At 45.4% G+C, this 22,756-nt stretch overlaps 1 protein-coding gene across 2 annotated transcripts in view; it reads left to right on the plus strand.

Annotated features, from left to right (window-relative positions):
- Positions 1–22,756, plus strand: part of map4k5 (mitogen-activated protein kinase kinase kinase kinase 5) — a 56,211-nt gene that overhangs the window by 15,950 nt on the left and 17,505 nt on the right. Inside the window, exons 4-17 of one of the 2 annotated variants that reach the window (XM_083634134.1) lie at positions 3,531–3,621; positions 6,136–6,200; positions 8,372–8,427; positions 8,520–8,567; positions 11,480–11,522; positions 11,635–11,707; positions 12,354–12,485; positions 14,240–14,302; positions 14,429–14,510; positions 15,724–15,840; positions 17,906–17,984; positions 20,284–20,355; positions 21,409–21,467; positions 21,658–21,725. In XM_083634134.1, the coding sequence (XP_083490260.1) occupies positions 3,531–3,621; positions 6,136–6,200; positions 8,372–8,427; positions 8,520–8,567; positions 11,480–11,522; positions 11,635–11,707; positions 12,354–12,485; positions 14,240–14,302; positions 14,429–14,510; positions 15,724–15,840; positions 17,906–17,984; positions 20,284–20,355; positions 21,409–21,467; positions 21,658–21,725 (1,048 nt within the window). The remainder of the gene's footprint in view (positions 1–3,530; positions 3,622–6,135; positions 6,201–8,371; positions 8,428–8,519; positions 8,568–11,479; positions 11,523–11,634; positions 11,708–12,353; positions 12,486–14,239; positions 14,303–14,428; positions 14,511–15,723; positions 15,841–17,905; positions 17,985–20,283; positions 20,356–21,408; positions 21,468–21,657; positions 21,726–22,756) is intronic. The other variant, XM_083634135.1, reaches the window with a different exon arrangement.

Raw genomic sequence — 22,756 nt, forward strand, 5'->3', positions numbered from 1 at the left:
TTTGAGGCCTCAAGTCACCATCAGAAGATAGTGTGTGTGTGTGTGTGTGTGGGGGGGGGGGGGGGGGGGGCATCAGAAGATAGAGTGTGTGTGTGTGTGTGGTGGGGGGGGGGATGGGGGGGCGCATGCTGAAGTGATCCTTGCTCAAATGTTTGTGGCTCCCTGTACCATTTGCTTGGTGTCAGAGATACGTGAAGATATGTGAAGACGTCTCTTTCTGACCAGCAGCAGTAACCTCCCACCCAATGTGAAGTGACTTCGGGAATGAGTAACACGGCAGTTACAGATGCAGTAACGCATCATTACCACCTAATTTGCGAGTGCCTTTAAAGTGTGATTTTCCTGTGTTACCACGTTGTAATGGCGGCAAGACAGGCAAACCGGGGGGGAAATCATTCTTTTCACATTTGTGATCATTAAAGCTGACTGCTAAAGCCCTGAAGCATCTGTGAGAAAATGGCGGAAGATTAATGACATTTTTTATCACACAAATAATCATGAAGTGAATCATCTTGGCACCTTGTCTTGTCAAGCTTCCTTGACCTGTGGTATTTTTCCCTGAGCTATTTTTAACCATCCATTATTGGCAGCATTCCAAGTTAAAAACCTGTTGGATTCTCACTCCACAAACATTGTCTCAAGTTGCTTCAGGCTTGATTGAAAATATTCCCGTCTCTTCCTCTTGATCAGTTGTCGCATCTTTTACTGTTTTTTTTTACAATGACTGAAACATCTGAAGTCTCTCTGTCATTTGAACACAGCTAATAATAGATGATGACAGAATGTGTATGACTCTGTCTTTCAAAATGATAAACAAGTAAGTCTTAACGCAACCTCTGCCCTTGATAGGCCTGCATCCTGCATCCGCCCTTCATGACGGAAGTAGGTTCAATAGGTGAAACCAAGCCAGGAGATCACAACTTTCACTTCTAATGTTCTGTTCACTCAAGAGGGATGCAGATACATGCTGTTTTTACATGTCTGACATTCTCACATGAGCTTCTGACAGACACACGTTTTCTGCATCATCATCATAGTTAAAACTGGCCAAATGTCTGGCTGAGCGGTGTCTGTCACGACTTGTGACGGAGGTGATGTCACTCAACTGGAAGTGATGTCATCAGTGATGTCACTTGAGCAATTGTGATGTCATTAGTGATGTCACTTGAGCAATTGTGATGTCGTGATGTAATCAATCCTTCCTGGCCGAGGCTATAATGTGGTGGTGGGAGTATAGGGAGAAGAGGACAAGGCTGAGTTGGGGAAAAGGTTGTTTCTCCAGTCCAGAGTCTCCACCCTATGTCATGAGCACCAAACGGTCATGTTATTAACTTGACTCTTTAGTAAGGCTGAGTAGTCACAGAGAGCTCAATGTGCTGCTTCTGTCATTAGCTAGCTCAAACATGCAACAACCCAGAACAGTCTTCTTCAGTGTCTTGTCTACCATCTCTTAACTGTAGCGTAACTGCAGTGCTGCTCACGCAGTGCCCCCTAGCGGCAGTAAGCATAACTTCACATCGCATAACTATGAATCCCCCACTTTAACACATTGAGTGCCAAGGACGTCTGTGGACGTCCTAAAATCATAATTCATATTATTCCATAATTCTGCTGTTTAAGGTCGTACCCAGCCAGTGAGCATGAATCCCTTCAAGGGATCACACGGCGCCACCTTAAAACTCTATACGGGAGCTGCGCCACCCACCTCAGATCCTTTACTTTGTGCAGGAGAAAACGGAGAAAGCCGTGATCAGAGAGACACCGACGCATGCTGCAGCCAGAGCCACACAGATTGCTCTGTCCGCAGCCGACAGTTGGCTGCGATCCGAGCCCACAACTGAGCTCCTCCGCCGCTGTCTATCCGCCTGCACACAGCCCCTCCACACAGCCCCTCCACACGACCACCCGCCAGAAAGGCAGCACCCGAAGCCGAACGGCTAAACCTTCTCCCTCAGTCCCGCCTGCCATTTCCTTGTTGCACTGAAATCCGCCCGGGGCAAAAACTGAGGCTGCGAAGACAGACTGAGCGTGTGGGGAGGAGCCCGCAGCTCCGGGGTGGAGGGGGGGGGGGGGGGGGGGGGTCACGCAGGCTGCACAGAACCACACCATGTCACTACATCAGAAAACACCAGCCAGAGTCAGTGAATGCGCTTGAAATTAGAGTATTCATAAAAGTGACTTTATCTTGAAAAGTAAAAAAAGACAGCAGAAAACCCTTGAAAGTGCGCTTCTTTCCGAGGCTGTCATTTCATAATGGAACTGTCTAGAAACAAAATTTCTTCTTTGAAAGAAGTAGGAGTGTCCAATGTTTCATTAGAGTCCAACCCTGTTCATATAGCCCTAATAGAAAAAATTCTATAGCTGTTTTCAACTGAATGGAAGTGAATCTGGCACAGGCTCCAGACAATTTTACTGAAGCGCTGTGGCACTCAATGTGTTAATTAGGCTGTAGAACCGCCTGCTACCAAGTATCAGGAGTGATGCGGTAATGTGCAGAGCAAATTCCAACATTTGCCAGTTGCTTTGTCATCCAGATTTTTGGAACAGAATAAGACCTTATGATGCTTGTCTACGTGCCAAAGTGGATTGTTAGCATTGCCAAACTTAACCAGCCACAGAGAGAAACACATTGTTTAGCTGCTAGTACTGTCCCACCCAGGTTCTACCTAGGCTGATGTAGTGTCCCACCCAGGTTCTACCTAGGCTGATGTAGTGTCCCACCCAGGTTCTACCTAGGCTGATGTAGTGTCCCACCCAGGTTCTACCTAGGCTGGTGTTTGGATGAGGATGTTTTTCTGGCTAAGGGCACTTAGGCCAGGCTGTATCCCTTCAATGAGCTAGATCTGGATTGATGCCTGTGGTGACAATCTGATGATGGGGCAATAAGAACAGGCACAATCTGATAGATCTTAACCTCATGTTAATGTATCCAGGGCCTTGTCTCAGACTCTCAAGGCACAATTGGAAGCAGCTGGGTGACATATTTTTGTCTTCTAACTTCCTACCGATACGATGTGTTGAGTGCTTTGCTCAACTGGAAAGGAGCCCTACATAATAACATAACATAACATAAATCACAAGGTGCTCCTCAAGGTGCTCAAAGTGCTCCCTAAAACCTCAACTTAAAGGCACGTTTCATACATGATACAAATGAGCTTCAGTAGTGTCGTTTCACTTCCACACATGGAGAACAAGTAGAATCCACTCTACAAATGAAGGGCTACATTCCAAAATACCACATATTCCTTCTGGAAAATCTCATTAACTGAAAAGGCACAAAGAAACACAACTATCTTGTAATCAAAGGGCTTAAGAGATGACCCATGTTACCAAAGTGACCCAAAATATGCTTTAATTTGATGCCAGCGATTAACCCACATTTTAGGTATCTCATTTTGGAATTACACTCTTTAAATACTCCCCGGCAGTGAAAATGAAACTGTGTGTGTGTGTGTGTGTGTGTGTGTGTGTGTGTGTGTGTGTGTGTGTGTGTGTGTGTGTGTGTTCTCTCTCTCTCTCTCTGCGTCTAGGGGATGACTTTTCCATCATACAGCAGGAAATCTTCATGGTGAAGGAATGCATGCACCACAACATCGTGGCCTACTTTGGGAGCTACCTCTGGTAAGAGCCAGCTCCAAATGCTCGCGCTGTCTTTGTCATTTTATCCTCTTACGTTTCCTCCTCTCTTGCAGGCAGTCCAACAAATATGAATTCATATCTTTCCGTCACGAGGGTTTTTACATTTTAAGCAGCAGCTTCCTGAAAGTCACATGACTTATTGAACAAGTTAGTCACACCTGTGTGTGTGTGTGTGAACGTATGAGTCAAACTGTCAAAGCAGGGCCGCCTGGTGCTGACGAGGCCCTTCAGTGCCAGGATGCAGCACTCCAGCGTTAATGGAGCCCATGTTTTGTGGCTGGTATCTGGGAGGAAGCAGTACGCCCACCCCGCTGCCTGCTGACTTCCAGCAGGTTTAACTGGAATATGAGCCTGTGATCTGTTTTATATGCCTGTTATTCCAGAGAGACGCAGGTCTTCTCGCAGCAGGCACGTCTCACTGCACAAAGCACAAATGGTGACTGACTGTAAACTGTTTCTGCTCAAAGCAGCCCTGCCGCGCATTAATGATTTTAAAAACTATACTAATGGTATCAAAAGAACCACACCTTTATTTGCGGAAGTTCGGAGTTTCTTTCAACTGGTTTCCTGATTTAAAAATTGCTTCCGTGCCCACTAAGAAGGTGACACACTGTGTTGTGTTGCAGTCTGCAATATCCTCACTTTTACTGGCCATGTCAGAATGTATTCATTTTCATTTAATTTTCATGTAATTCATTTAGCAACAATGACCGGCTTGCTGTACATTATCCCACTTATTACATGGTTACTTACTCAATCCATCAATAGGCAACTAGGAGAGGCGCTCTTGTTCTTAATTTGATTATTAAGAATTGGATTGATATTGATATTGAAGCGGATTGATATTGATCCAAGTCTCAAGCAAGTCCCAAGTCATTTTGTTTTGGGCAAGTCAAGTCACAGATCATGTCAAGTCAAGTCATGTCATGTCCTTAGTTAAAGCAAGTCAAGTCCCAATCAAGTCAGTTTTTTCCACCCAAGATATTGCAGTCTTACCTTCCTTTTATAAAGAAAAAAAGATAAACTATTAGGACCTGTCTGATAGTGATGCCATGACGATGATGTGATCTGAACCTTAGACCGTATTAAGATCTGATGATAATACTGTGTATCAACGTTAACGTCCGACCAGAAATATGAAATAGTCTAATGTTAGAACAACTCGAGTAACGATGACTAATGACTAACGTAAGTGCCTTCTCCTTGAGCAAACAATCCAGCGAGAGAAGCGTGACGGACATCCAGTCATGACAATGCCAATTCCAGCTTGCACTCGCATACCGGATAACTTTACAGACACTTACAGACAACATTAAACAAATGAATATGTTATATTTAATATTTAAATTGATGAACACAAACAAGTCATCATGTCTCTAGTCAAGTCAAGTCACAAGTCTTTAACTTCCAAGTCAAATCTCAAGTCATTTATTTTTTGTCAACTTGCAAGTCATCAAACCAGGGACTCGAGTCAACTCCAGTCCAAGTCACCAAGTCTCAAGTCCCCATCTCTGCTCCAGAGTGTGTGATCATACAGAACTGCATGCATAATAGCAATGGTCTGTCATACCTAGCAGTGGTCTGCTATACAGAAATACCAGACCATAGGATGCAATGATTGACCAATCAGAATCGAGTATTCAACAAGGCTGTGTAATACCACCTTCCCCCATCACCCTGGGTGACTCCCCAGTCAACACTGTGGAGTCCTTTCGCTTTCTGGGGTCCATCATCAGCCGCGAGCTGAAATGGGAGCTTAACATCAGAGCTCTCACCACAGAGGATGTATTTCCTGTGGCAGCTGAGGAAGTTCAAAGTGCCAAACGATGGTGCTTTGCTACACCTCCACCGTCGAGTCCATCCTCACCTCCTCCATCACGTCTGGTACGCTGCTCCTGCCCTCAAGAACAAAAGGTGATCGGATGCAGTCTGCCATCCCTTCAGGAGCTGCTCACTGCCAGGATGCTGAAGTGGTCTCGGAAAATCGTATCAAATCACCGAGGCCATAAACTCTTTGAGGCACTCCCCTAGTTGGCAGGAAACTGAGGTCTGTCAGAACCAGAACCTCTCGTCACAAGGACAGCTTCTTCCCAACTGCCATCCGCCTCTTCAACGAGACCCGAAAGCCCCCATGAATAAGGACTTTATCCCCCCATGCCCCCTGAGCACAGCCGGCTTGGTAACGGGCTGGGGTCCCCCCCCCCATGCCCCCTGAGCACAGCCGGCTTGGTAACGGGCTGGGGTCCCCCCCCACTGACATGATCCTACCCCCCTCCTGGTCCCCCATCATCATTATGTCACTTTAAAGGACTGCACTTTAAATCTTGTGATTGTTTTTCTGTATTTCTTTGTCTTCTACTATTGATGTGAATCTTAATAAGCACAATTATATCGTATTACTTGTTCAAATATTTAGCGACTAAGCTATATAACCGTATCTAAGCCAGCTGGCCCAAAGCAACAGTTTTTAACTGTGGTTCTCTATGCTTTGATCAGTCGAGAGAAGCTGTGGATATGTATGGAGTATTGCGGCGGAGGATCTCTGCAGGACATCTATCATGGTGAGTTGTTTTGTCTTTATTCATAAGTGGTCAGCTGCAGTCATAACACGTTTTATTACTGTTTACATTGTTAAATCCATCCCTATTGTTTGACTACACTGCAGGCAGTGGCAAGTCTGGGCAACTAGGCTGAATTACTTTGAATACCGTAAATTCCGGACTATAAGCCGCACCTTTTTTCCCGTTTTTTGTCCTTTTTTGGCCCCTGCGGCTTATATAACGGTGCGGCTTATCTATGGATTTAAAAAAAAAAAAAAAAAAAAAAAAACTCTCTTTTTTAGCACTCTTTCTAACTATAAATCCACTTCTGTTTTAATTTCCTCTCTTGCCCTCTTTTCACCACACTGTATGACACTGTATGACACTGTATGACACTGTGTGCACTGTAAATAACAACACAGGTGGTGTTGTGTTATGTTGTTTTGTTGAAATGTTAATAAATGGGAGCATTACATATGGTACCGTAAATTCCGGACTATAAGCCGCGGCTTTTTTCCCGTTTTTTGGCCTTTTTTGGCCCCTGCGGCTTATATAACGGTGCGGCTTATCTATGGATTTTTTCAGCAAACGGCCACTCGGGAACCTCCAAAATCTATGGATGTTGGTATGAGGCAGAACGAGAGCAAGACAGACATTACGAGAGCGAGACCCTGATTGGATGATGTTGCAAAAAATGTGCCTCGCGACCTGATTGGAGCACTGTGCCACTACTCTCTCTCAGCCACTACGGTAAAACACCCTCCCTCCTCCCTCGCTCCGGGGGGAAAATGGCAGGGATTGAGCCTGAAAGACAGTCTGAATGAAATTGAATGTAACATTCCCAATTCTATGTATTACATTCTAAAAAACTAACGGCAACATTTTGGAAGGCTAAGCCACACAACTAGCTCGTTGTAATCTAACATCATGCTTCAAAAGATGGCTGTGTTACGGCTGTGTTACGACGATGGCGGCGAGAAGAAGAAGGAAAGAAGGAAATCGAGCAGCAGCACGTAACCTTGGCATCAGGGTGTTGACACAGAGAGCAGACGGCCGAGGTGCCGTTCAGATCCGACTGAAGGCTCAAGTTTGCCAGTGGATCCTGACAGCGTGGAGGAGTGTCAAAACATCCACGATCACCAACGGGTTCCGAAAGGCTGGACTGCTGCGTGATGAAGAGGAGGACGCCGCCACAGCTGAGGGCCTTCAGAGGCTGTTCGATTCCGACAGTGACGAAGAGGAGTTCGTTGGTTTTGAGAGCGACAACGAAGGAGAGAGGAGAGTGGCTGACGAAGCCACCCTGAGCCTGTTCGTTTCCGACACTGAAGATGAGGACTTTGGTGGTTTTAGTACGCAGGAAGAAGACGAAGATGAGGATTAATGACTTGACTTTTCTGGTTACAGCCGTGTACTGCACCTTAGCCTAAAAGATGAAGACGAGGATTAATGACTTTTCTGGTAGGCTGATTACCGTATATTTTAAGCAGCGGTGTTACTGCAACTTTAGGCTTACGCGCTTACTGTCGTGTTACAGGCACTTTATTTTGCACTTTAAAAAAAACACATTTAATTTAGCCATTGATATTGCCTCGTCAAGCGCTGTAGGCTTTGTTTTTTGTTATGGTACTACTGTAGGCTATAATGTAGATCAGTGGTTTTCAACCTTTTTCATGCCAAGGACCCCTAAATTTACACAGCACAGTACATGTTCTGTAGCTACTATTGCACTAAATGGTAACACTTGAATACGTTATGCAAATATGCAACTTGTTTTGTTGAAATGTTAATAAATGGGAGCTTCCCCAAACAGCCATCTCTTTCCCGACAATCCCCTCTGCACGAAACCTTACATATGGTAATTAAACATCAAAACACCCGCGGCTTATAGTCCGGTGCGGCTTATATAAGAAAACAATAGTCAACTTTGAAGGTGCGGCTTATACACCGGTGCGCCTTATAGTCCGGAATTTACGGTAATTAAACATTAAAACACAAAAAAAAAAAAAAAAAAAAAACCATTAAAACACCCGCGGCTTATAGTCCGGTGCGGCTTATATAAGAAAAAAATAGTCAACTTTGAAGGTGCGGCTTATACACCGGTGCGCCTTATAGTCCGGAATTTACGGTAATCCTGACCTTGTGTGTGTGTGTGTGTGTGTGTGTGTGTGTGTGTGTGTGTGTGTGTGTCACAGTGACGGGCCCTCTCTCAGAGCTTCAGATAGCCTATGTCTGCAGAGAGACCATACAGGTAATGAATTGCCCTTCATATTTCAAATGAATATTTCAAAGTTGGCCCAGTGTTGAATGAATCCATGACAGAATACGAGCTGTCATTCACAGGGTTTGGGATATCTGCACGTGAAGGCCAAGATGCACCGTGACATCAAGGTACCACATCTTTACACTTTGTCATTTGTTATTTTCTCATTGAACCAGGTTAGTAACGTTGAGAATCGGGTTCTCACTGATTCAAGGTTAAGAGAGTAGCAGCTCCTTTCATTACAGACAGATTAAAAAAAAAGTCATATAGGCCTTAGGGATGGGAATTGATAAGATTTTAACGATTCCGATTCCATTTTCGATTCTGCTTATCGATCCGATTCCTTATCGATTCTCATTGGGCAAGGGGGAAAAAAGAGTACAAACGGGTTTATTAACATTAATTGTCTTTTATATTATTATTATTATTATAATTATAATTATGTATTATTATTCAGCTCTGAGATCAGATTGCTCTTTTCAATCCCATACCAAGCAGGGATCAGTGTGTCTGTTAAACTGGCTCTGTTTGGGGGTTTGTATTTTGGGTTGAGCATCTTTGTCATCTCCCTATAGAAAATATATAGTGGGAATGAAGGAAACAGAACTAGTGGTTAGAATGACAACATGCAACTTTGACATTTTACTTTAGCTGGCATGTCAGACAAACTTAGTCACTGCTCTATGACATTCGTTTCCCCTCGCCTCGGTCATTTTACTCTTCCCTGCCTGGGTGAATGGAGGGGCTAGAAGTGCGCAGCACAAGAAGTACTCGCTGCAGCCTCTGACCCAGAGCGACTACCAGCCTCTGAACCAGTCTGACTCTGAACGTCATCATCCTCTTAATTAAATGGATGGAAATGGAGTATCGGTGAAATCTGGTTTACACAATGAAAGAAGTGGCACAAACACTAAACACACAATAGACAGGGTCTGGAGGAGTTTACTCTCCATATTAACAGATGACGCGCTAACGTTAGCCACGCTGCTGTTAGCCGCGCTGCTGTTAGCCACGTTATCGTCACTCCGTAGCACATCAAAAACGTGATATTCCTCCAAAATTATTGCATGCTGTGTGGACAAATGTTTCTGCATATTGCTAGTATTTCCCCCCTTTGACGAAATAGAGGTTTTGCAAGCATTGCAAGTGGCACTGTGGTCATCGTTTTGCTTCTGCCTAGACGCCATGGTGGCTGCGGTCTAAACAAAACAAGGCTGCGTTGCGTGCGTGTCGCAGCGTGTGACGTCATCGCGCATGGAATCGATAGTGGAATTGTTAAGGATTTTGGCTAACGATTCCAAGGAATTGATCCACTGGGACCCGGTTCTCAACAAGAACCGGTTCTCGATTCCCATCCCTAATAGGCCTAATCTGTGAAAAAATATGAGAGAAAGAGAACAGCAGATAAAAAAAAAAAAAAAGTGTTCAACAAACGGAAAGGAGAAACAGTTTCACAACCCTGAAACAATGAATGTCACCACCACAATTGTCACGGTTGACTTGAAAGCAGTCGAGAGTTGTGGCTTTGCTCTGATGCAGTGGAGCTGCAGAGAGGTGTGGCTTTGCTCTGATGCAGTGGAGCTGCAGAGAGGTGTGACTTTGCTCTGATGCAGTGGAGCTGCAGAGAGGTGTGACTTTGCTCTGATGCAGTGGAGCTGCAGAGAGGTGTGGCTTTGCTCTGATGCAGTGGAGCTGCAGAGAGGTGTGGCTTTGCTCTGATGCAGTGGAGCTGCAGAGAGGTGTGGCTTTGCTCTGATGCAGTGGAGCTGCAGAGAGGTGTGGCTTTGCTCTGATGCAGTGGAGCTGCAGAGAGGTGTGGCTTTGCTCTGAGGCAGTGGAGCTGCAGAGAGGTGTGACTTTGCTCTGATGCAGTGGAGCTGCAGAGAGGTGTGGCTTTGCTCTGATGCAGTGGAGCTGCAGAGAGGTGTGGCTTTGCTCTGAGGCAGTGGAGCTACAGAGAGGTGTGGCTTTGCTCTGATGCAGTGGAGCTACAGAGAGGTGTGACTTTGCTCTGATGCAGTGGAGCTACAGAGAGGTGTGACTTTGCTCTGATGCAGTGGAGCTACAGAGAGGTGTGGCTTTGCTCTGAGGCAGTGGAGCTACAGAGAGGTGTGACTTTGCTCTGAGGCAGTGGAGCTACAGAGAGGTGTGACTTTGCTCTGATGCAGTGGAGCTACAGAGAGGTGTGACTTTGCTCTGATGCAGTGGAGCTGCAGAGAGGTGTGACTTTGCTCTGATGCAGTGGAGCTGCAGAGAGGTGTGGCTTTGCTCTGATGCAGTGGAGCTACAGAGAGGTGTGACTTTGCTCTGAGGCAGTGGAGCTACAGAGAGGTGTGACTTTGCTCTGATGCAGTGGAGCTGCAGAGAGGTGTGAACTGAAGTCAGAGGAAAAGGATGCCCGGGGATGTGCTCACACGGAAGCATGTGACCAATGGCAGTTTTGAGGTTGAGCCACAGTTGATCATCTCTGCTGTAGTCACATCTCTGCTGTAGTCACATAGACCGTAGCCTCGGTGTCTCGTGTTATCGCAGGTCAGGGCTGGGCCTATTATCTTTACTCTGTGCTACACAGTGTGCACTTCCTGTTTCCTGTGCTCTCACCGCAGGATGCCAACAGACAGACTGTCAGTCATGGCCAACAGAAACACCGTCAGTGCAACTGTCAAAAAGCAGTGATACACGATACATGCAACAACCTTATGAACAATGAATTCTTTAACCAGACAAGAAGGTCTTATTGTCACAGAATATATATTTAAAGTGCGTCTGACTGTGCTGCCTGTTGCTCCGAGGTATTGCCCACATCCTTTGCCCTAAAAGAAGTGCCTAATGTATTAGCACCCTTCAAGCGGGTGACTCTATTTGGCATTACAACAAATGATAATAGTAATTTGATAAACCTTATTGGTCTCATGATAGTCACATGCTCTTCTCATTTAAATACACATTTCTGCTCTGTAAATTCTTAGCATAATACGTGGCTGATGCAAGCCTGTATAGGTAAGTAGGCCTTTGTGATTTGTGGTGTTTTTCTCAACAGGGGGCCAACATACTTCTATCAGACAACGGCGATGTGAAGTTAGGTAAGCTGCTCTACAGCATCTTCATTCTAAGGGGTTGAACTCTTTCGCAGCTTTCAGCCTTGTGTGTGGATTGCAGCATCTGAAAAGCCCCGTCTGTCACTCCTTGTTGCAGCTGATTTTGGAGTTGCGGCCAAAATAACTGCCACCATTGCCAAAAGGAAGTCCTTCATCGGAACACCTTATTGGTGAGTCTGTCACCCTCATGGAATGAGCCAGTGGGCATGTGAAAGGCTTTGTTGAATTGATTGAAGGAACCGTGTTCTCTTATTCATTTCAGGATACTTGTGATAATCACTACTAGTCAGTTAAGGGTTAGTCTGATTCAGAGCGCCACATGCAACCAGACTCAAGGACATCTTGCAATCAACTGCTGCCCGGTGCATTGTATCACAGTATCTTAGCTAATAGTAGCTAGTTAGCAGCCGCCTACAGCAGTGCTCTTCAACAGGGCTCCGCCAACGTTTTGTCAAAGTAGTTTGTGAAATGTTTTTTTTTTTTTTTTTTTAGACTAAAAATAATATTGAGTAAACTCCAAGCATTAATAAAAATAAGTGTCAATCCTGGTGTGTGGTGGATTATAAGTGTTATTATAGGCCATGCTTAAAATGCAGCACAATCTTATTTTTTAAATCGTAGGGGGTCCCTGCTCTGTGTCTCTATCAACCAAGGGGACTTTGGGCTGAAAAAGGTTGAAGACCTCTGGCCTACAGGGATGAACAAAGTATCCCATTATTAGTAGTAGTTTTGGATGAACCAGCCATGTTTTTGCTCCTCCCTAACCTTTCACTCATTTTTGGAGAATCACTGAATCCTAGCCCTTCATTTGTGTAGGATGGCCCCAGAAGTAGCAGCAGTGGAGAAGAACGGGGGCTACAACCAGCTGTGTGATATCTGGGCGGTCGGGATCACGTCCATTGAGCTGGCCGAGCTGCAGCCGCCCATGTTTGACCTGCACCCAATGAGGTAGGCTTCACTTTCCTCATGTTTGACCTGCACCCAATGAGGTACGCTTCACTTTCCTCATGTTTGACCTGCACCCAATGAGGTACGCTTCACTTTCCTCATGTTTGACCTGCACCCAATGAGGTAGGCTTCACTTTCCTCATGTTTGACCTGCACCCAATGAGGTACGCTTCACTTTCCTCATGTTTGACCTGCACCCAATGAGGTCCGCTTCACTTTCCTCATGTTTGACCTGCACCCAATGAGGTACGATTCACTTTCCTCATGTTTGACCTGCACCCAATGAGGTACGCTTCACTTTCCTCATGTTTGACCTGCACCCAATGAGGTACGCTTCACTTTCCTCATGTTTGACCTGCACCCAATGAGGTAGGCTTCACTTTCCTCATGTTTGACCTGCACCCAATGAGGTACGCTTCACTTTCCTCATGTTTGACCTGCACCCAATGAGGTACGCTTCACTTTCCTCATGTTTGACCTGCACCCAATGAGGTCCGCTTCACTTTCCTCATGTTTGACCTGCACCCAATGAGGTACGATTCACTTTCCTCATGTTTGACCTGCACCCAATGAGGTACGCTTCACTTTCCTCATGTTTGACCTGCACCCAATGAGGTACGCTTCACTTTCCTCATGTTTGACCTGCACCCAATGAGGTCCGCTTCACTTTCCTCATGTTTGACCTGCACCCAATGAGGTCCGCTTCACTTTCCTCATGTTTGACATGCACCCAATGAGGTCCGCTTCACTTTCCTCATGTTTGACCTGCACCCAATGAGGTCCGCTTCACTTTCCTCATGTTTGACCTGCACCCAATGAGGTACGCTTCACTTTCCTCATGTTTGACCTGCACCCAATGAGGTACGCTTCACTTTCCTCATGTTTGACCTGCACCCAATGAGGTCCGCTTCACTTTCCTCATGTTTGACCTGCACCCAATGAGGTACGATTCACTTTCCTCATGTTTGACCTGCACCCAATGAGGTCCGCTTCACTTTCCTCATGTTTGACCTGCACCCAATGAGGTACGATTCACTTTCCTCATGTTTGACCTGCACCCAATGAGGTACGATTCACTTTCCTCATGTTTGACCTGCACCCAATGAGGTACGCTTCACTTTCCTCATGTTTGACCTGCACCCAATGAGGTACGCTTCACTTTCCTCATGTTTGACCTGCACCCAATGAGGTACGCTTCACTTTCCTCATGTTTGACCTGCACCCAATGAGGTACGCTTCACTTTCCTCATGTTTGACCTGCACCCAATGAGGTACGCTTCACTTTCCTCATGTTTGACCTGCACCCAATGAGGTACGCTTCACTTTCCTCATGTTTGACCTGCACCCAATGAGGTACACTTCACTTTCCTCATGTTTGACCTGCACCCAATGAGGTACACTTCACTTTCCTCATGTTTGACCTGCACCCAATGAGGTACACTTCACTTTCCTCCATGAATAAGAGCTTCCTCAGATGACTCTTAGGCTGACTTCCTCCTTTTGTGTTCCTGTAATGTTTCGTCGGGTCCTTTGATTACTTGAAAGGCTGTCCTGTTTTATTGGAAAATATGCTCAGGCTATAATTAGAAGTTCTTTGTTTTAACATGGACAGACTAGGGATACAGGAATATCTGGGTGCAGGGTTACATGCCTTTGCATTCCTTATTATTGGCTTACTCTTATTCAAGGAAGTTGATCAAATTCTCCTCTTGCATTCTGTTGACATTTTAACACTGAATATATGTCTTCCACAGGGCCTTGTTTTTGATGTCGAAGAGCAGCTTTCAGCCTCCCAAGCTAAAAGACAAAACCAAGTGGTGAGTGCTGCAAGCCTTTCAGTCTGCTGCCATTCTGAGATTGCCGGGTATGGTTCTAACATATTTAGCTGTTGGAGGATAGAATGAATGATCACTGTATTAAAACAAGATGATCTCCTCCCCCAGGTCCACGGCCTTCCATAACTTTGTCAAAGTGTCCCTGACAAAGAACCCAAAGAAGAGACCCACTGCGGAGAAGCTTCTATCAGTAATACATCTAATTTCTGTCTTAGTTAGAAGTATGCTAGGATCTCGTTTAGATCCAGGTCTTTGGGAGAATTAAATGTTTGAAACAAAGAAGCTCATTGCCATTCCTGACCAGAACGTATTCAAATGTGCGTGCTAGCAACTTCTCAAATGTTCTCTGTCTGTATCTAGTCTTTATTTGCAATTTATCAACAACCTAATTCCAGTAATTTCTAACTTCTATTGGAATTACATTGCTCCATCTTTCGCTTATTGTACCAATTTCATCAAATGATAATTTCTGAATCCTGAAGACAAACAAGTAGAGCATGTTAGACATTCTGCTTAAGTCCTGCAGGACCTAGTTTTGCAGTAGCCACATGTAGATAAATATCTACGTCTGGTGCACACCTCTTGAAAAGTGGTTAACGACCGCTAAGACCAAAACTAAATGCGTGACAGACATGTGAATTTACCAACCACAGACTGCATCACTCAACTCGTGGGGCAGTACATGTTGAACGATGCACCAATGCACGCAGAGAGCCGGCCTTCCGTAACAGCCCAGCCAATCAGATTTTGCCAGGGGATTTCTCCTGGCAAAATCCGGAAATGCTGACTTGTGATTCAGACCCTCACTCACTGGAAGCATGCTGATGTAAGATGCTGGGTCTGACCACATGAGAGCAGGATCCGAACTGGCCCAATAGGCTTATATTATGCCAGGTTTTGCTGAATTTCTATTTGTTTGGGTCAGAGTCAGGTCCAAAAATATTGCTCAAAAACCTTTCTTACTTATTTACAAGTTAGAATCTGCCTCATAATTTAGCGGAAACTGATTTTAGGTCACCATTTTGCTTTCATTTGCAGGCCTCAGTCAAACTACACAAACTACTTGTCAAACACAGTTCTTAAAAACAATTCTACCGTTAAACTCAACGATAAAAAAAAAATCATCATTAACACATTGCATTTCTCTGGGGCTCGTTTTCTCAGCGTAAAGATCCAGGATCTTGTTGATCAATACAGTGGTTTTAATGAGTCTGTGTCAGTGAAACCAGGCCTCTCATCTCCCTTTCTTCAGGGATGTCAAAGTTTTAATACCTAGTTTGCATGAATGTCGCATTATGTCAGGGATGTCAGACTATTAATATCAATAAACACTTTATAACAATACAATTCTCAAGTGACATTCTAACTTATAACAAGTTGTAACCCTGCTGTATTCCCTGTAGCATGTGTTTGTGGCCCAGACCGGTTTGACGAGGAGGCTCGCCGTCGACCTCCTGGATAAGATGAACAACCCAGACAACCACCAGCATTACAGTGAGGTGGATGACGACGACCTCGAGGTAATGGCCCATTCCATTAGGTATACGTGTCAAAAAGAACACCAGAAAAAAATCTAACTATATTTGGGAATCAAAAATTGGAGACTGGAAGTCATCAAAAATATGAATATGAATAATATTAGGAGTACATACCTAGATCTGAGAAATATGTGGTTTGCTTGTTGATGTTTTGTGATTTGGCCAGTGGCCCTGGAAAGTGAATCAGTCCTAAGTTGGCCCATGACCTACTTTTCTACAAAGTTCTGTGCAAATCCGTTCATAACCTTTGGAGATATCTTGTGGACAAACAGACCAACGGGGGCGAAAACATGACATGACATTTAAACAAAAAGGCAGTTGTTTTTTGTTGTTGTCCCAGTTCAAAATGATACAAACATTGTATGAAAAAAGAGCTCTACGCAAACACGTACCCCATGTGCCTCTGCATCAGCGCTGAATGCAAATATTAGCATAGAGACACTGCATGAAATAGGCCACGCCCATCACGGGGGAAAAGCTCTGTTCATTTCCACACACCAGCGTCATTTTCCTTGAATTAAACATAGCTAAAAGCTGTTGTGTGGTGGGCTGCGCAGACAACAAATGGAAAAAATCGCCAGTTAAAGTTTTTTTGTACTCCAAAACAAGGAAGCCATTGAGAATTGGCGAGAAGAAAAATGTGGATCTAGCTGTCAAGGAAGTAAGTTGGAGTGTTCATCTTCCGTATATACGATCTTTTTGTGCAACACGCAACCATGCACGCGACATAGGAGAACGCCAGGATTGGAGTGACACAAGTGCTTCAGCTTCAGTGTATTCTCATGTTCCTCTGAAATGATTCTCGCGTCTTCCCTGTCTTCATTTTCTCCCTCTAAGTTATTATTCCAACTGGCATCAACATCACATGTATGTGGCAGCCAAAGAGGTGGTACCAGCGCCTTTCAAAGACCATTGTGCTGTTCTCCCCCTGACAGCAGTAGCACTGTCTTGGCCACGATGAATGAAAAAAACCCTGAAGGCTATTGACTACAAGGAAGGCAGCTTGCTTTCTCCAGACAGCCTCTGGGCTGCATAGTAATGTGATGATGCACACACGTAGCACAAGTAGCTCTGGGTTGTACTTTGACTTGACATGCGCTGCTTCACTTTGTTGTTGTTGCCACAGATCATTTTGAAAGACATAAGGAGTCATTGTGCCAAATGGCTCAATGCTACTTCAGTGTTGTATAATGTGATCAAAACACTTCCACCTAAACTTGGTAATCTCAAGTGTTGCTGATCGATTTTCTACCAGCCGTGACGTGTGGTTTTCACCTTGTGAGTGTGTGTGTCAGAGTGTGTGTGAGAGTGTGTGTGTGAGAGTGTGTGTGTGTGTGTGAGAGTGTGTGTGTGTCATCAAGGCAAAATTTGACTATTGTAGCAGGAACTACCACAGAAGCCGTTTTGAGTGCTTTCTTCCCAGGTGTTTATGTCTGTCTGTCTGTGGACACATTTTGTGAACGTGATAGCGCTCACAACCATGCAAGATGCAGCCACGAAACTTTACAGGCGTGTAGTTCACATTGAAATGAAAGCCATGTTTGAAGATGGGTGTGGTCTGAGCAAGGGGGCCGGAAGTAGGGCCCCCACTTTACACCCCCTGGCCCCCACTTTACACCCCCTGGCCCCACTTTACACCCCCTGGCCCCCACTTTACACCCCCTGGCCCCACTTTACACCCCCTGGCCTCCCTCTGGCCCAACTTTACACCCCCTGGCCCCCACTTTACACCCCCTGGCCCCACCCCCTGGCCCCACTTTACACCCCCTGGCCACCACTTTACACCCCCTGGTCCCACTTTACACCCCCTGGCCCCCACTTTACACCCCCTGGCCCACATTTTGACAATGTGATGGCGTCACAACCGTGCAAGATGCCGTCACAAAACTTGACAGGTGTGAATAGTTCACATCACATTGAAGGCAGAGTTCCAAGATGGGTGTGATAGGAGCAAGGGGGCCGGAAGTAGACCTCCCCCCATTCCAAGATAGCCTCTACTTTTTTACCCATCTTTTAAATGATCTCTTCCACTCTTTCTTTCTTCCAGCCCCTCTCTGCAGTCAGACACACCATCCGCTCCACCAACAAACAAGCCAGAGCTGAGAGGACACGCTCAGAGATCAACTGTGAGTGACCAGCCCATTTCTACCCTCACTGATTGTCAGCAAAGCAAAAAAGCCCACAGCCGTCACAACCGCCAGCAAGCTCCGCCCCCTCCCAGGACGCATCACCGCTCTGAATCTGTCCCTTCATTGGCTGATTAGTGCGTCGTCCTCTAGCAGTTTAGGTCGATAGCTTTCTAGGGGCTTGTCTGTGGGTCATCTGACTAATCCTGTGCTGGCACAGTTCCAGTGCCACAGCATGTCGTGCTGCGTCTAAAAATAGCCCGGGGATTGGCGGAGAAGAAAGTGACTGTAGTGCTGTCTACCATGCTGCCACAGCCTAGCATGCTAGCTGTAGTGCCATCTACCATGCTGCCACGGCCTAGCATGCTAGCTGTAGTGCCATCTACCATGCTGCCACGGCCTAGCATGCTAGCTGTAGTGCCATCTACCATGCTGCCATGGCCTAGCATGCTAGCTGTAGTGCCATCTACCATGCTGCCATGGCCTAGCATGCTAGCTGTAGTGCCATCTACCATGCTGCCACGGCCTAGCATGCTAGCTGTAGTGCCGTCTACCATGCTGCCACGGCCTAGCATGCTAGCTGTAGTGCCGTCTACCATGCTGCCACGTCCTAGCATGCTAGCTGTAGTGCCGTCTACCATGCTGCCACGGCCTAGCATGCTAGCTGTAGTGCTGTCTACCATGCTGCCACGGCCTAGCATGCTAGCTGTAGTGCTGTCTACCATGCTGCCACGGCCTAGCATGCTAGCTGTAGTGCTGTCTACCATGCTGCCACGGCCTAGCATGCTAGCTGTAGTGCTGTCTACCATGCAGCCACGGCCTAGCATGCTAGCTGTAGTGCTGTCTACCATGCTGCCACGGCCTAGCATGCTAGCTGTAGTGCTGTCTACCATGCTGCCACGGCCTAGCATGCTAGCTGTAGTGCTGTCTACCATGCTGCCACGGCCTAGCATGCTAGCTGTAGTGCCGTCTACCATGCTGCCACGGCCTAGCATGCTAGCTGTAGTGCCGTCTACCATGCTGCCACGGCCTAGCATGCTAGCTGTAGTGCCGTCTACCATGCTGCCACGGCCTAGCATGCTAGCTGTAGTGCCGTCTACCATGCTGCCACGGCCTAGCATGCTAGCTGTAGTGCTGTCTACCATGCTGCCACGGCCTAGCATGCTAGCTGTAGTGCTGTCTACCATGCTGCCACGGCCTAGCATGCTAGCTGTAGTGCTGTCTACCATGCTGCCACGGCCTAGCATGCTAGCTGTAGTGCTGTCTACCATGCTGCCACGGCCTAGCATGCTAGCTGTAGTGCTGTCTACCATGCTGCCACGGCCTAGCATGCTAGCTGTAGTGCTGTCTACCATGCTGCCACGGCCTAGCATGCTAGCTGTAGTGCTGTCTACCATGCTGCCACGGCCTAGCATGCTAGCTGTAGTGCTGTCTACCATGCTGCCACGGCCTAGCATGCTAGCTGTAGTGCCATCTACCATGCTGCCACGGCCTAGCATGCTAGCTGTAGTGCCGTCTACCATGCTGCCACGGCCTAGCATGCTAGCTGTAGTGCCGTCTACCATGCTGCCACGGCCTAGAATCCTAGCTGTAGTGCCGTCTACCATGCTGCCACGGCCTAGCATGCTAGCTGTAGTGCTGTCTACCATGCTGCCACGGCCTAGCATGCTAGCTGTAGTGCTGTCTACCATGCTGCCACGGCCTAGAATGCTAGCTGTAGTGCCGTCTACCATGCTGCCACGGCCTAGAATGCTAGCTGTAGTGCTGTCTACCATGCTGCCACGGCCTAGCATGTGTTGTAGCAAGTACGCGTCAAATAGCTGTCTGAAGTGTCAATGAAAGGCCTCGAGCTTTATTGTGGAATTTGTTTTTAAACCAACAGTTGTTAGCACAGAATCACAGAGAATTCAACTTAATAGATGATGTGTATTTATTTTGATTGCAACCCTTCAGGTAAGTTATGTGTTACTTTGTGTTGTACTTAGTAGTTGTGGATACAGCTGTGTGTTGTGTTGTGTTGTGTTGTGTTGTGTTGTGACTGTCCTCTCAGAAGGCTGTGAGTGACTGTTGGTAATTTAATTAGCTTGGGATGATGTAGTAATAGTCCAGTGGTAGGATAAATGTCTGTGTCGGACATTAGTTTTTGTTTTCATTTGTAGCTGTACATCCTTTATAGTGTGTGCTTGTTATATGTGCGTGTGTTTGTACGAGTCTTTGTGATCGTTTTTCGACTGGAGTATCTCCTGTTTGATTTTGTTGCTATTTCTCACTGTTATGTCTGACTTTCCCCCACATGAAGCAAACAATGGGACAGACCAAGGAAGGCCATGCTCAAGTCCTAGCTTCACTGAGGGACCCAGGGGGGACCCAGGTTAGTGGGACAGTGTAGTGAGACAGTATGTGTATGCATACCTTTTCAATCTCACACCTAAAGAGTCCCTGAGAAATAGCATAATGTTGTAACACTAAATACAATATTTGTGTTTGATAATGAAGTGAAAATTAAAGCGTTGGTTCCGCAGCGCAGCATGGGGGTGGCTACCTGCTTTGGCTTCAGTGGTTAACTAATTTGGTATTTGTGATGTCCGGGTTCCTGTCAGACTGACCGAAATAATCTCAAGCTGTCGGTGATTAATCGAACACTAACAAGCGAGTGATTTCTCAACTTGACTTTGTGAAATGTTTGCACTGTGCGTTGGTTTCACTAAACTTGGTTGTGACTCAGCCACACTTTCACGGCCACCTTAAGCACTGCAAATACATCCACATTATCAGCATACCTCAAGCAGAGAAATGACTGTGACATAAATCTGTGCTCTAATTCCTAAACACAAACTTCCTTTGTTAATGAAACAAATGAGAAGCTGATTATGTGGGGGTATTTATTAGCAGTTGGGTTTCTTTTGCCTTGGTGAGTTGCAGGAGCATATCATGTTTATACTAGACACTGAACCAGTCTCCTCTATTGGATCAGCAGCATATCATGTTTATAGTAGACACTGAACCAGTCTCCCCTATTGGACCGACTGTTTGACAGCCCTTGACCTGAAACCTAAACTCAGAGGGAATCTGTGTTCCGTCATGTATTAATAATTCTTGTCCTCTCACCAATATTTTCCTAAAGTGAAAGGTTCTGGTCATTGTCAACGTATGATCTGTGTTAGTCTCTGGTAAGCTCTGCATCCTCCAGACCAAAGATTCAAATGGAAGCATCATAAATCAGTACAAATCTCAAGACGAGCCACAGACCTGTTCTTTCATGCCACTTGTTGGATTCATGGCAAAGAGCCACGGCTGCTTCTTGGGACTGATACACCTAAAGCGTGGTGTGTCTTGAAATTGTGGGCACTGATGCCCTCTAGTGCCAAAGATGTGTGTGGGAAAATAAATCAATCAATAACAGCACAATGTTTGTCATTCACAGTCGACAAGGTCCAGTTTGAACCTCCACTCCGGAAGGAAACCGAGGCTCATTCTGAAATGGTGATCATCTTTAGTCCCAATTTGAGGGAAATCCTCCCCATCATTTTATACAGCTTTTCTCAAGTATTCCCTTCTCCGTGTGTATCAAATTAATTTGCCATCTATGTGGAACAAACATTCATACACTGACATTAAAGAATGCACCTTTTTCTTTTTTTGATTGTTTTTCTCTTTCTCTTTCTTTCCACAGGATGTGAGTAAAGAGAATGACTTCCCTTCCCCCTGGAGTCCCTTTGCAGACGGAGGAATAACAGCCAGGTAAATAATCCATGGAAACTGTTGTCATGGGAACAGATTCCTGCTTTATTTTCTTCACCTGGCTGAATTCTGTTCTTTAAGAGATTTGGGGGAAACGGTGACGCACGCACAGACATAAGCTTGCAAGGAGGATCGTTTGGTGAAAATAAATATCCAGAGATGACAGCACAGATGCATGATTTGAGTTTTATTGCTCTGATCTAAAAAAATTGGTAGGAATTTCCCTCAGTGTGTGGACTCGTGTTAAAAGCAGTCGCAAAATCCAAACATCCATAGAATCACACTAAAGTATACAGTAGAGCCTGACCGATACTGGATTTTTTAAGGCCGATGTCGATACCGATATTAGGGAGTAAAACATTTCCAATATCGATATCTCGAGGCCGATATGTATTATATAATACACATTATATTACACCATTTTTTTGTGATGATCCCTCAAATATCAAACACTTGACAAAAATATGACTTGACATGACTTGACAATAGTTTACAGCTTATCAATAAACTTTATTGTCCAAAATGACATCAATGCAATGAAACGGTAAACTTCACTGGGAATTTAATTATAAATAACTAGAAATACAAAAAAACAAATAGAATAAATAAAGTATAACTTGAGTTAAGAAAAAATATCAAAAATACACAACATGCTGTCTAGAACTTAAAAAAATACGAAAAATAAAAAATATCTGCAATATCGGCCAACATATCGGCCGATACCGATATATTGGTTATCGGCCAATATCGACCGATAATATCGGTCGGGCTCTAGTATACAGTATAGTGAAAGATAGAATCATGTAAATAAAAAGTATATTATAAAAAGGTGAGACTTTTTTTATAAAGTGTACGTTTTAAGTACTGTGTTTGAGCTTGTATTTCTGTGTGATTGTGTGATTTCTGTGTGAAAATCTGTTAACACTCCTACTAGAACACTTTTTATACTCACTGTCCATTAACTGGCATCACTGGATCTCACCTGTCCAATGCATGAGCTGACTTGAGCCTATTCTAGGTCCTCTTCACTT

Source organism: Poromitra crassiceps (assembly GCF_964638095.1).
Source record: "Poromitra crassiceps genome assembly, chromosome: 3".
Lineage (NCBI taxonomy): Eukaryota > Metazoa > Chordata > Actinopteri > Beryciformes > Melamphaidae > Poromitra > Poromitra crassiceps.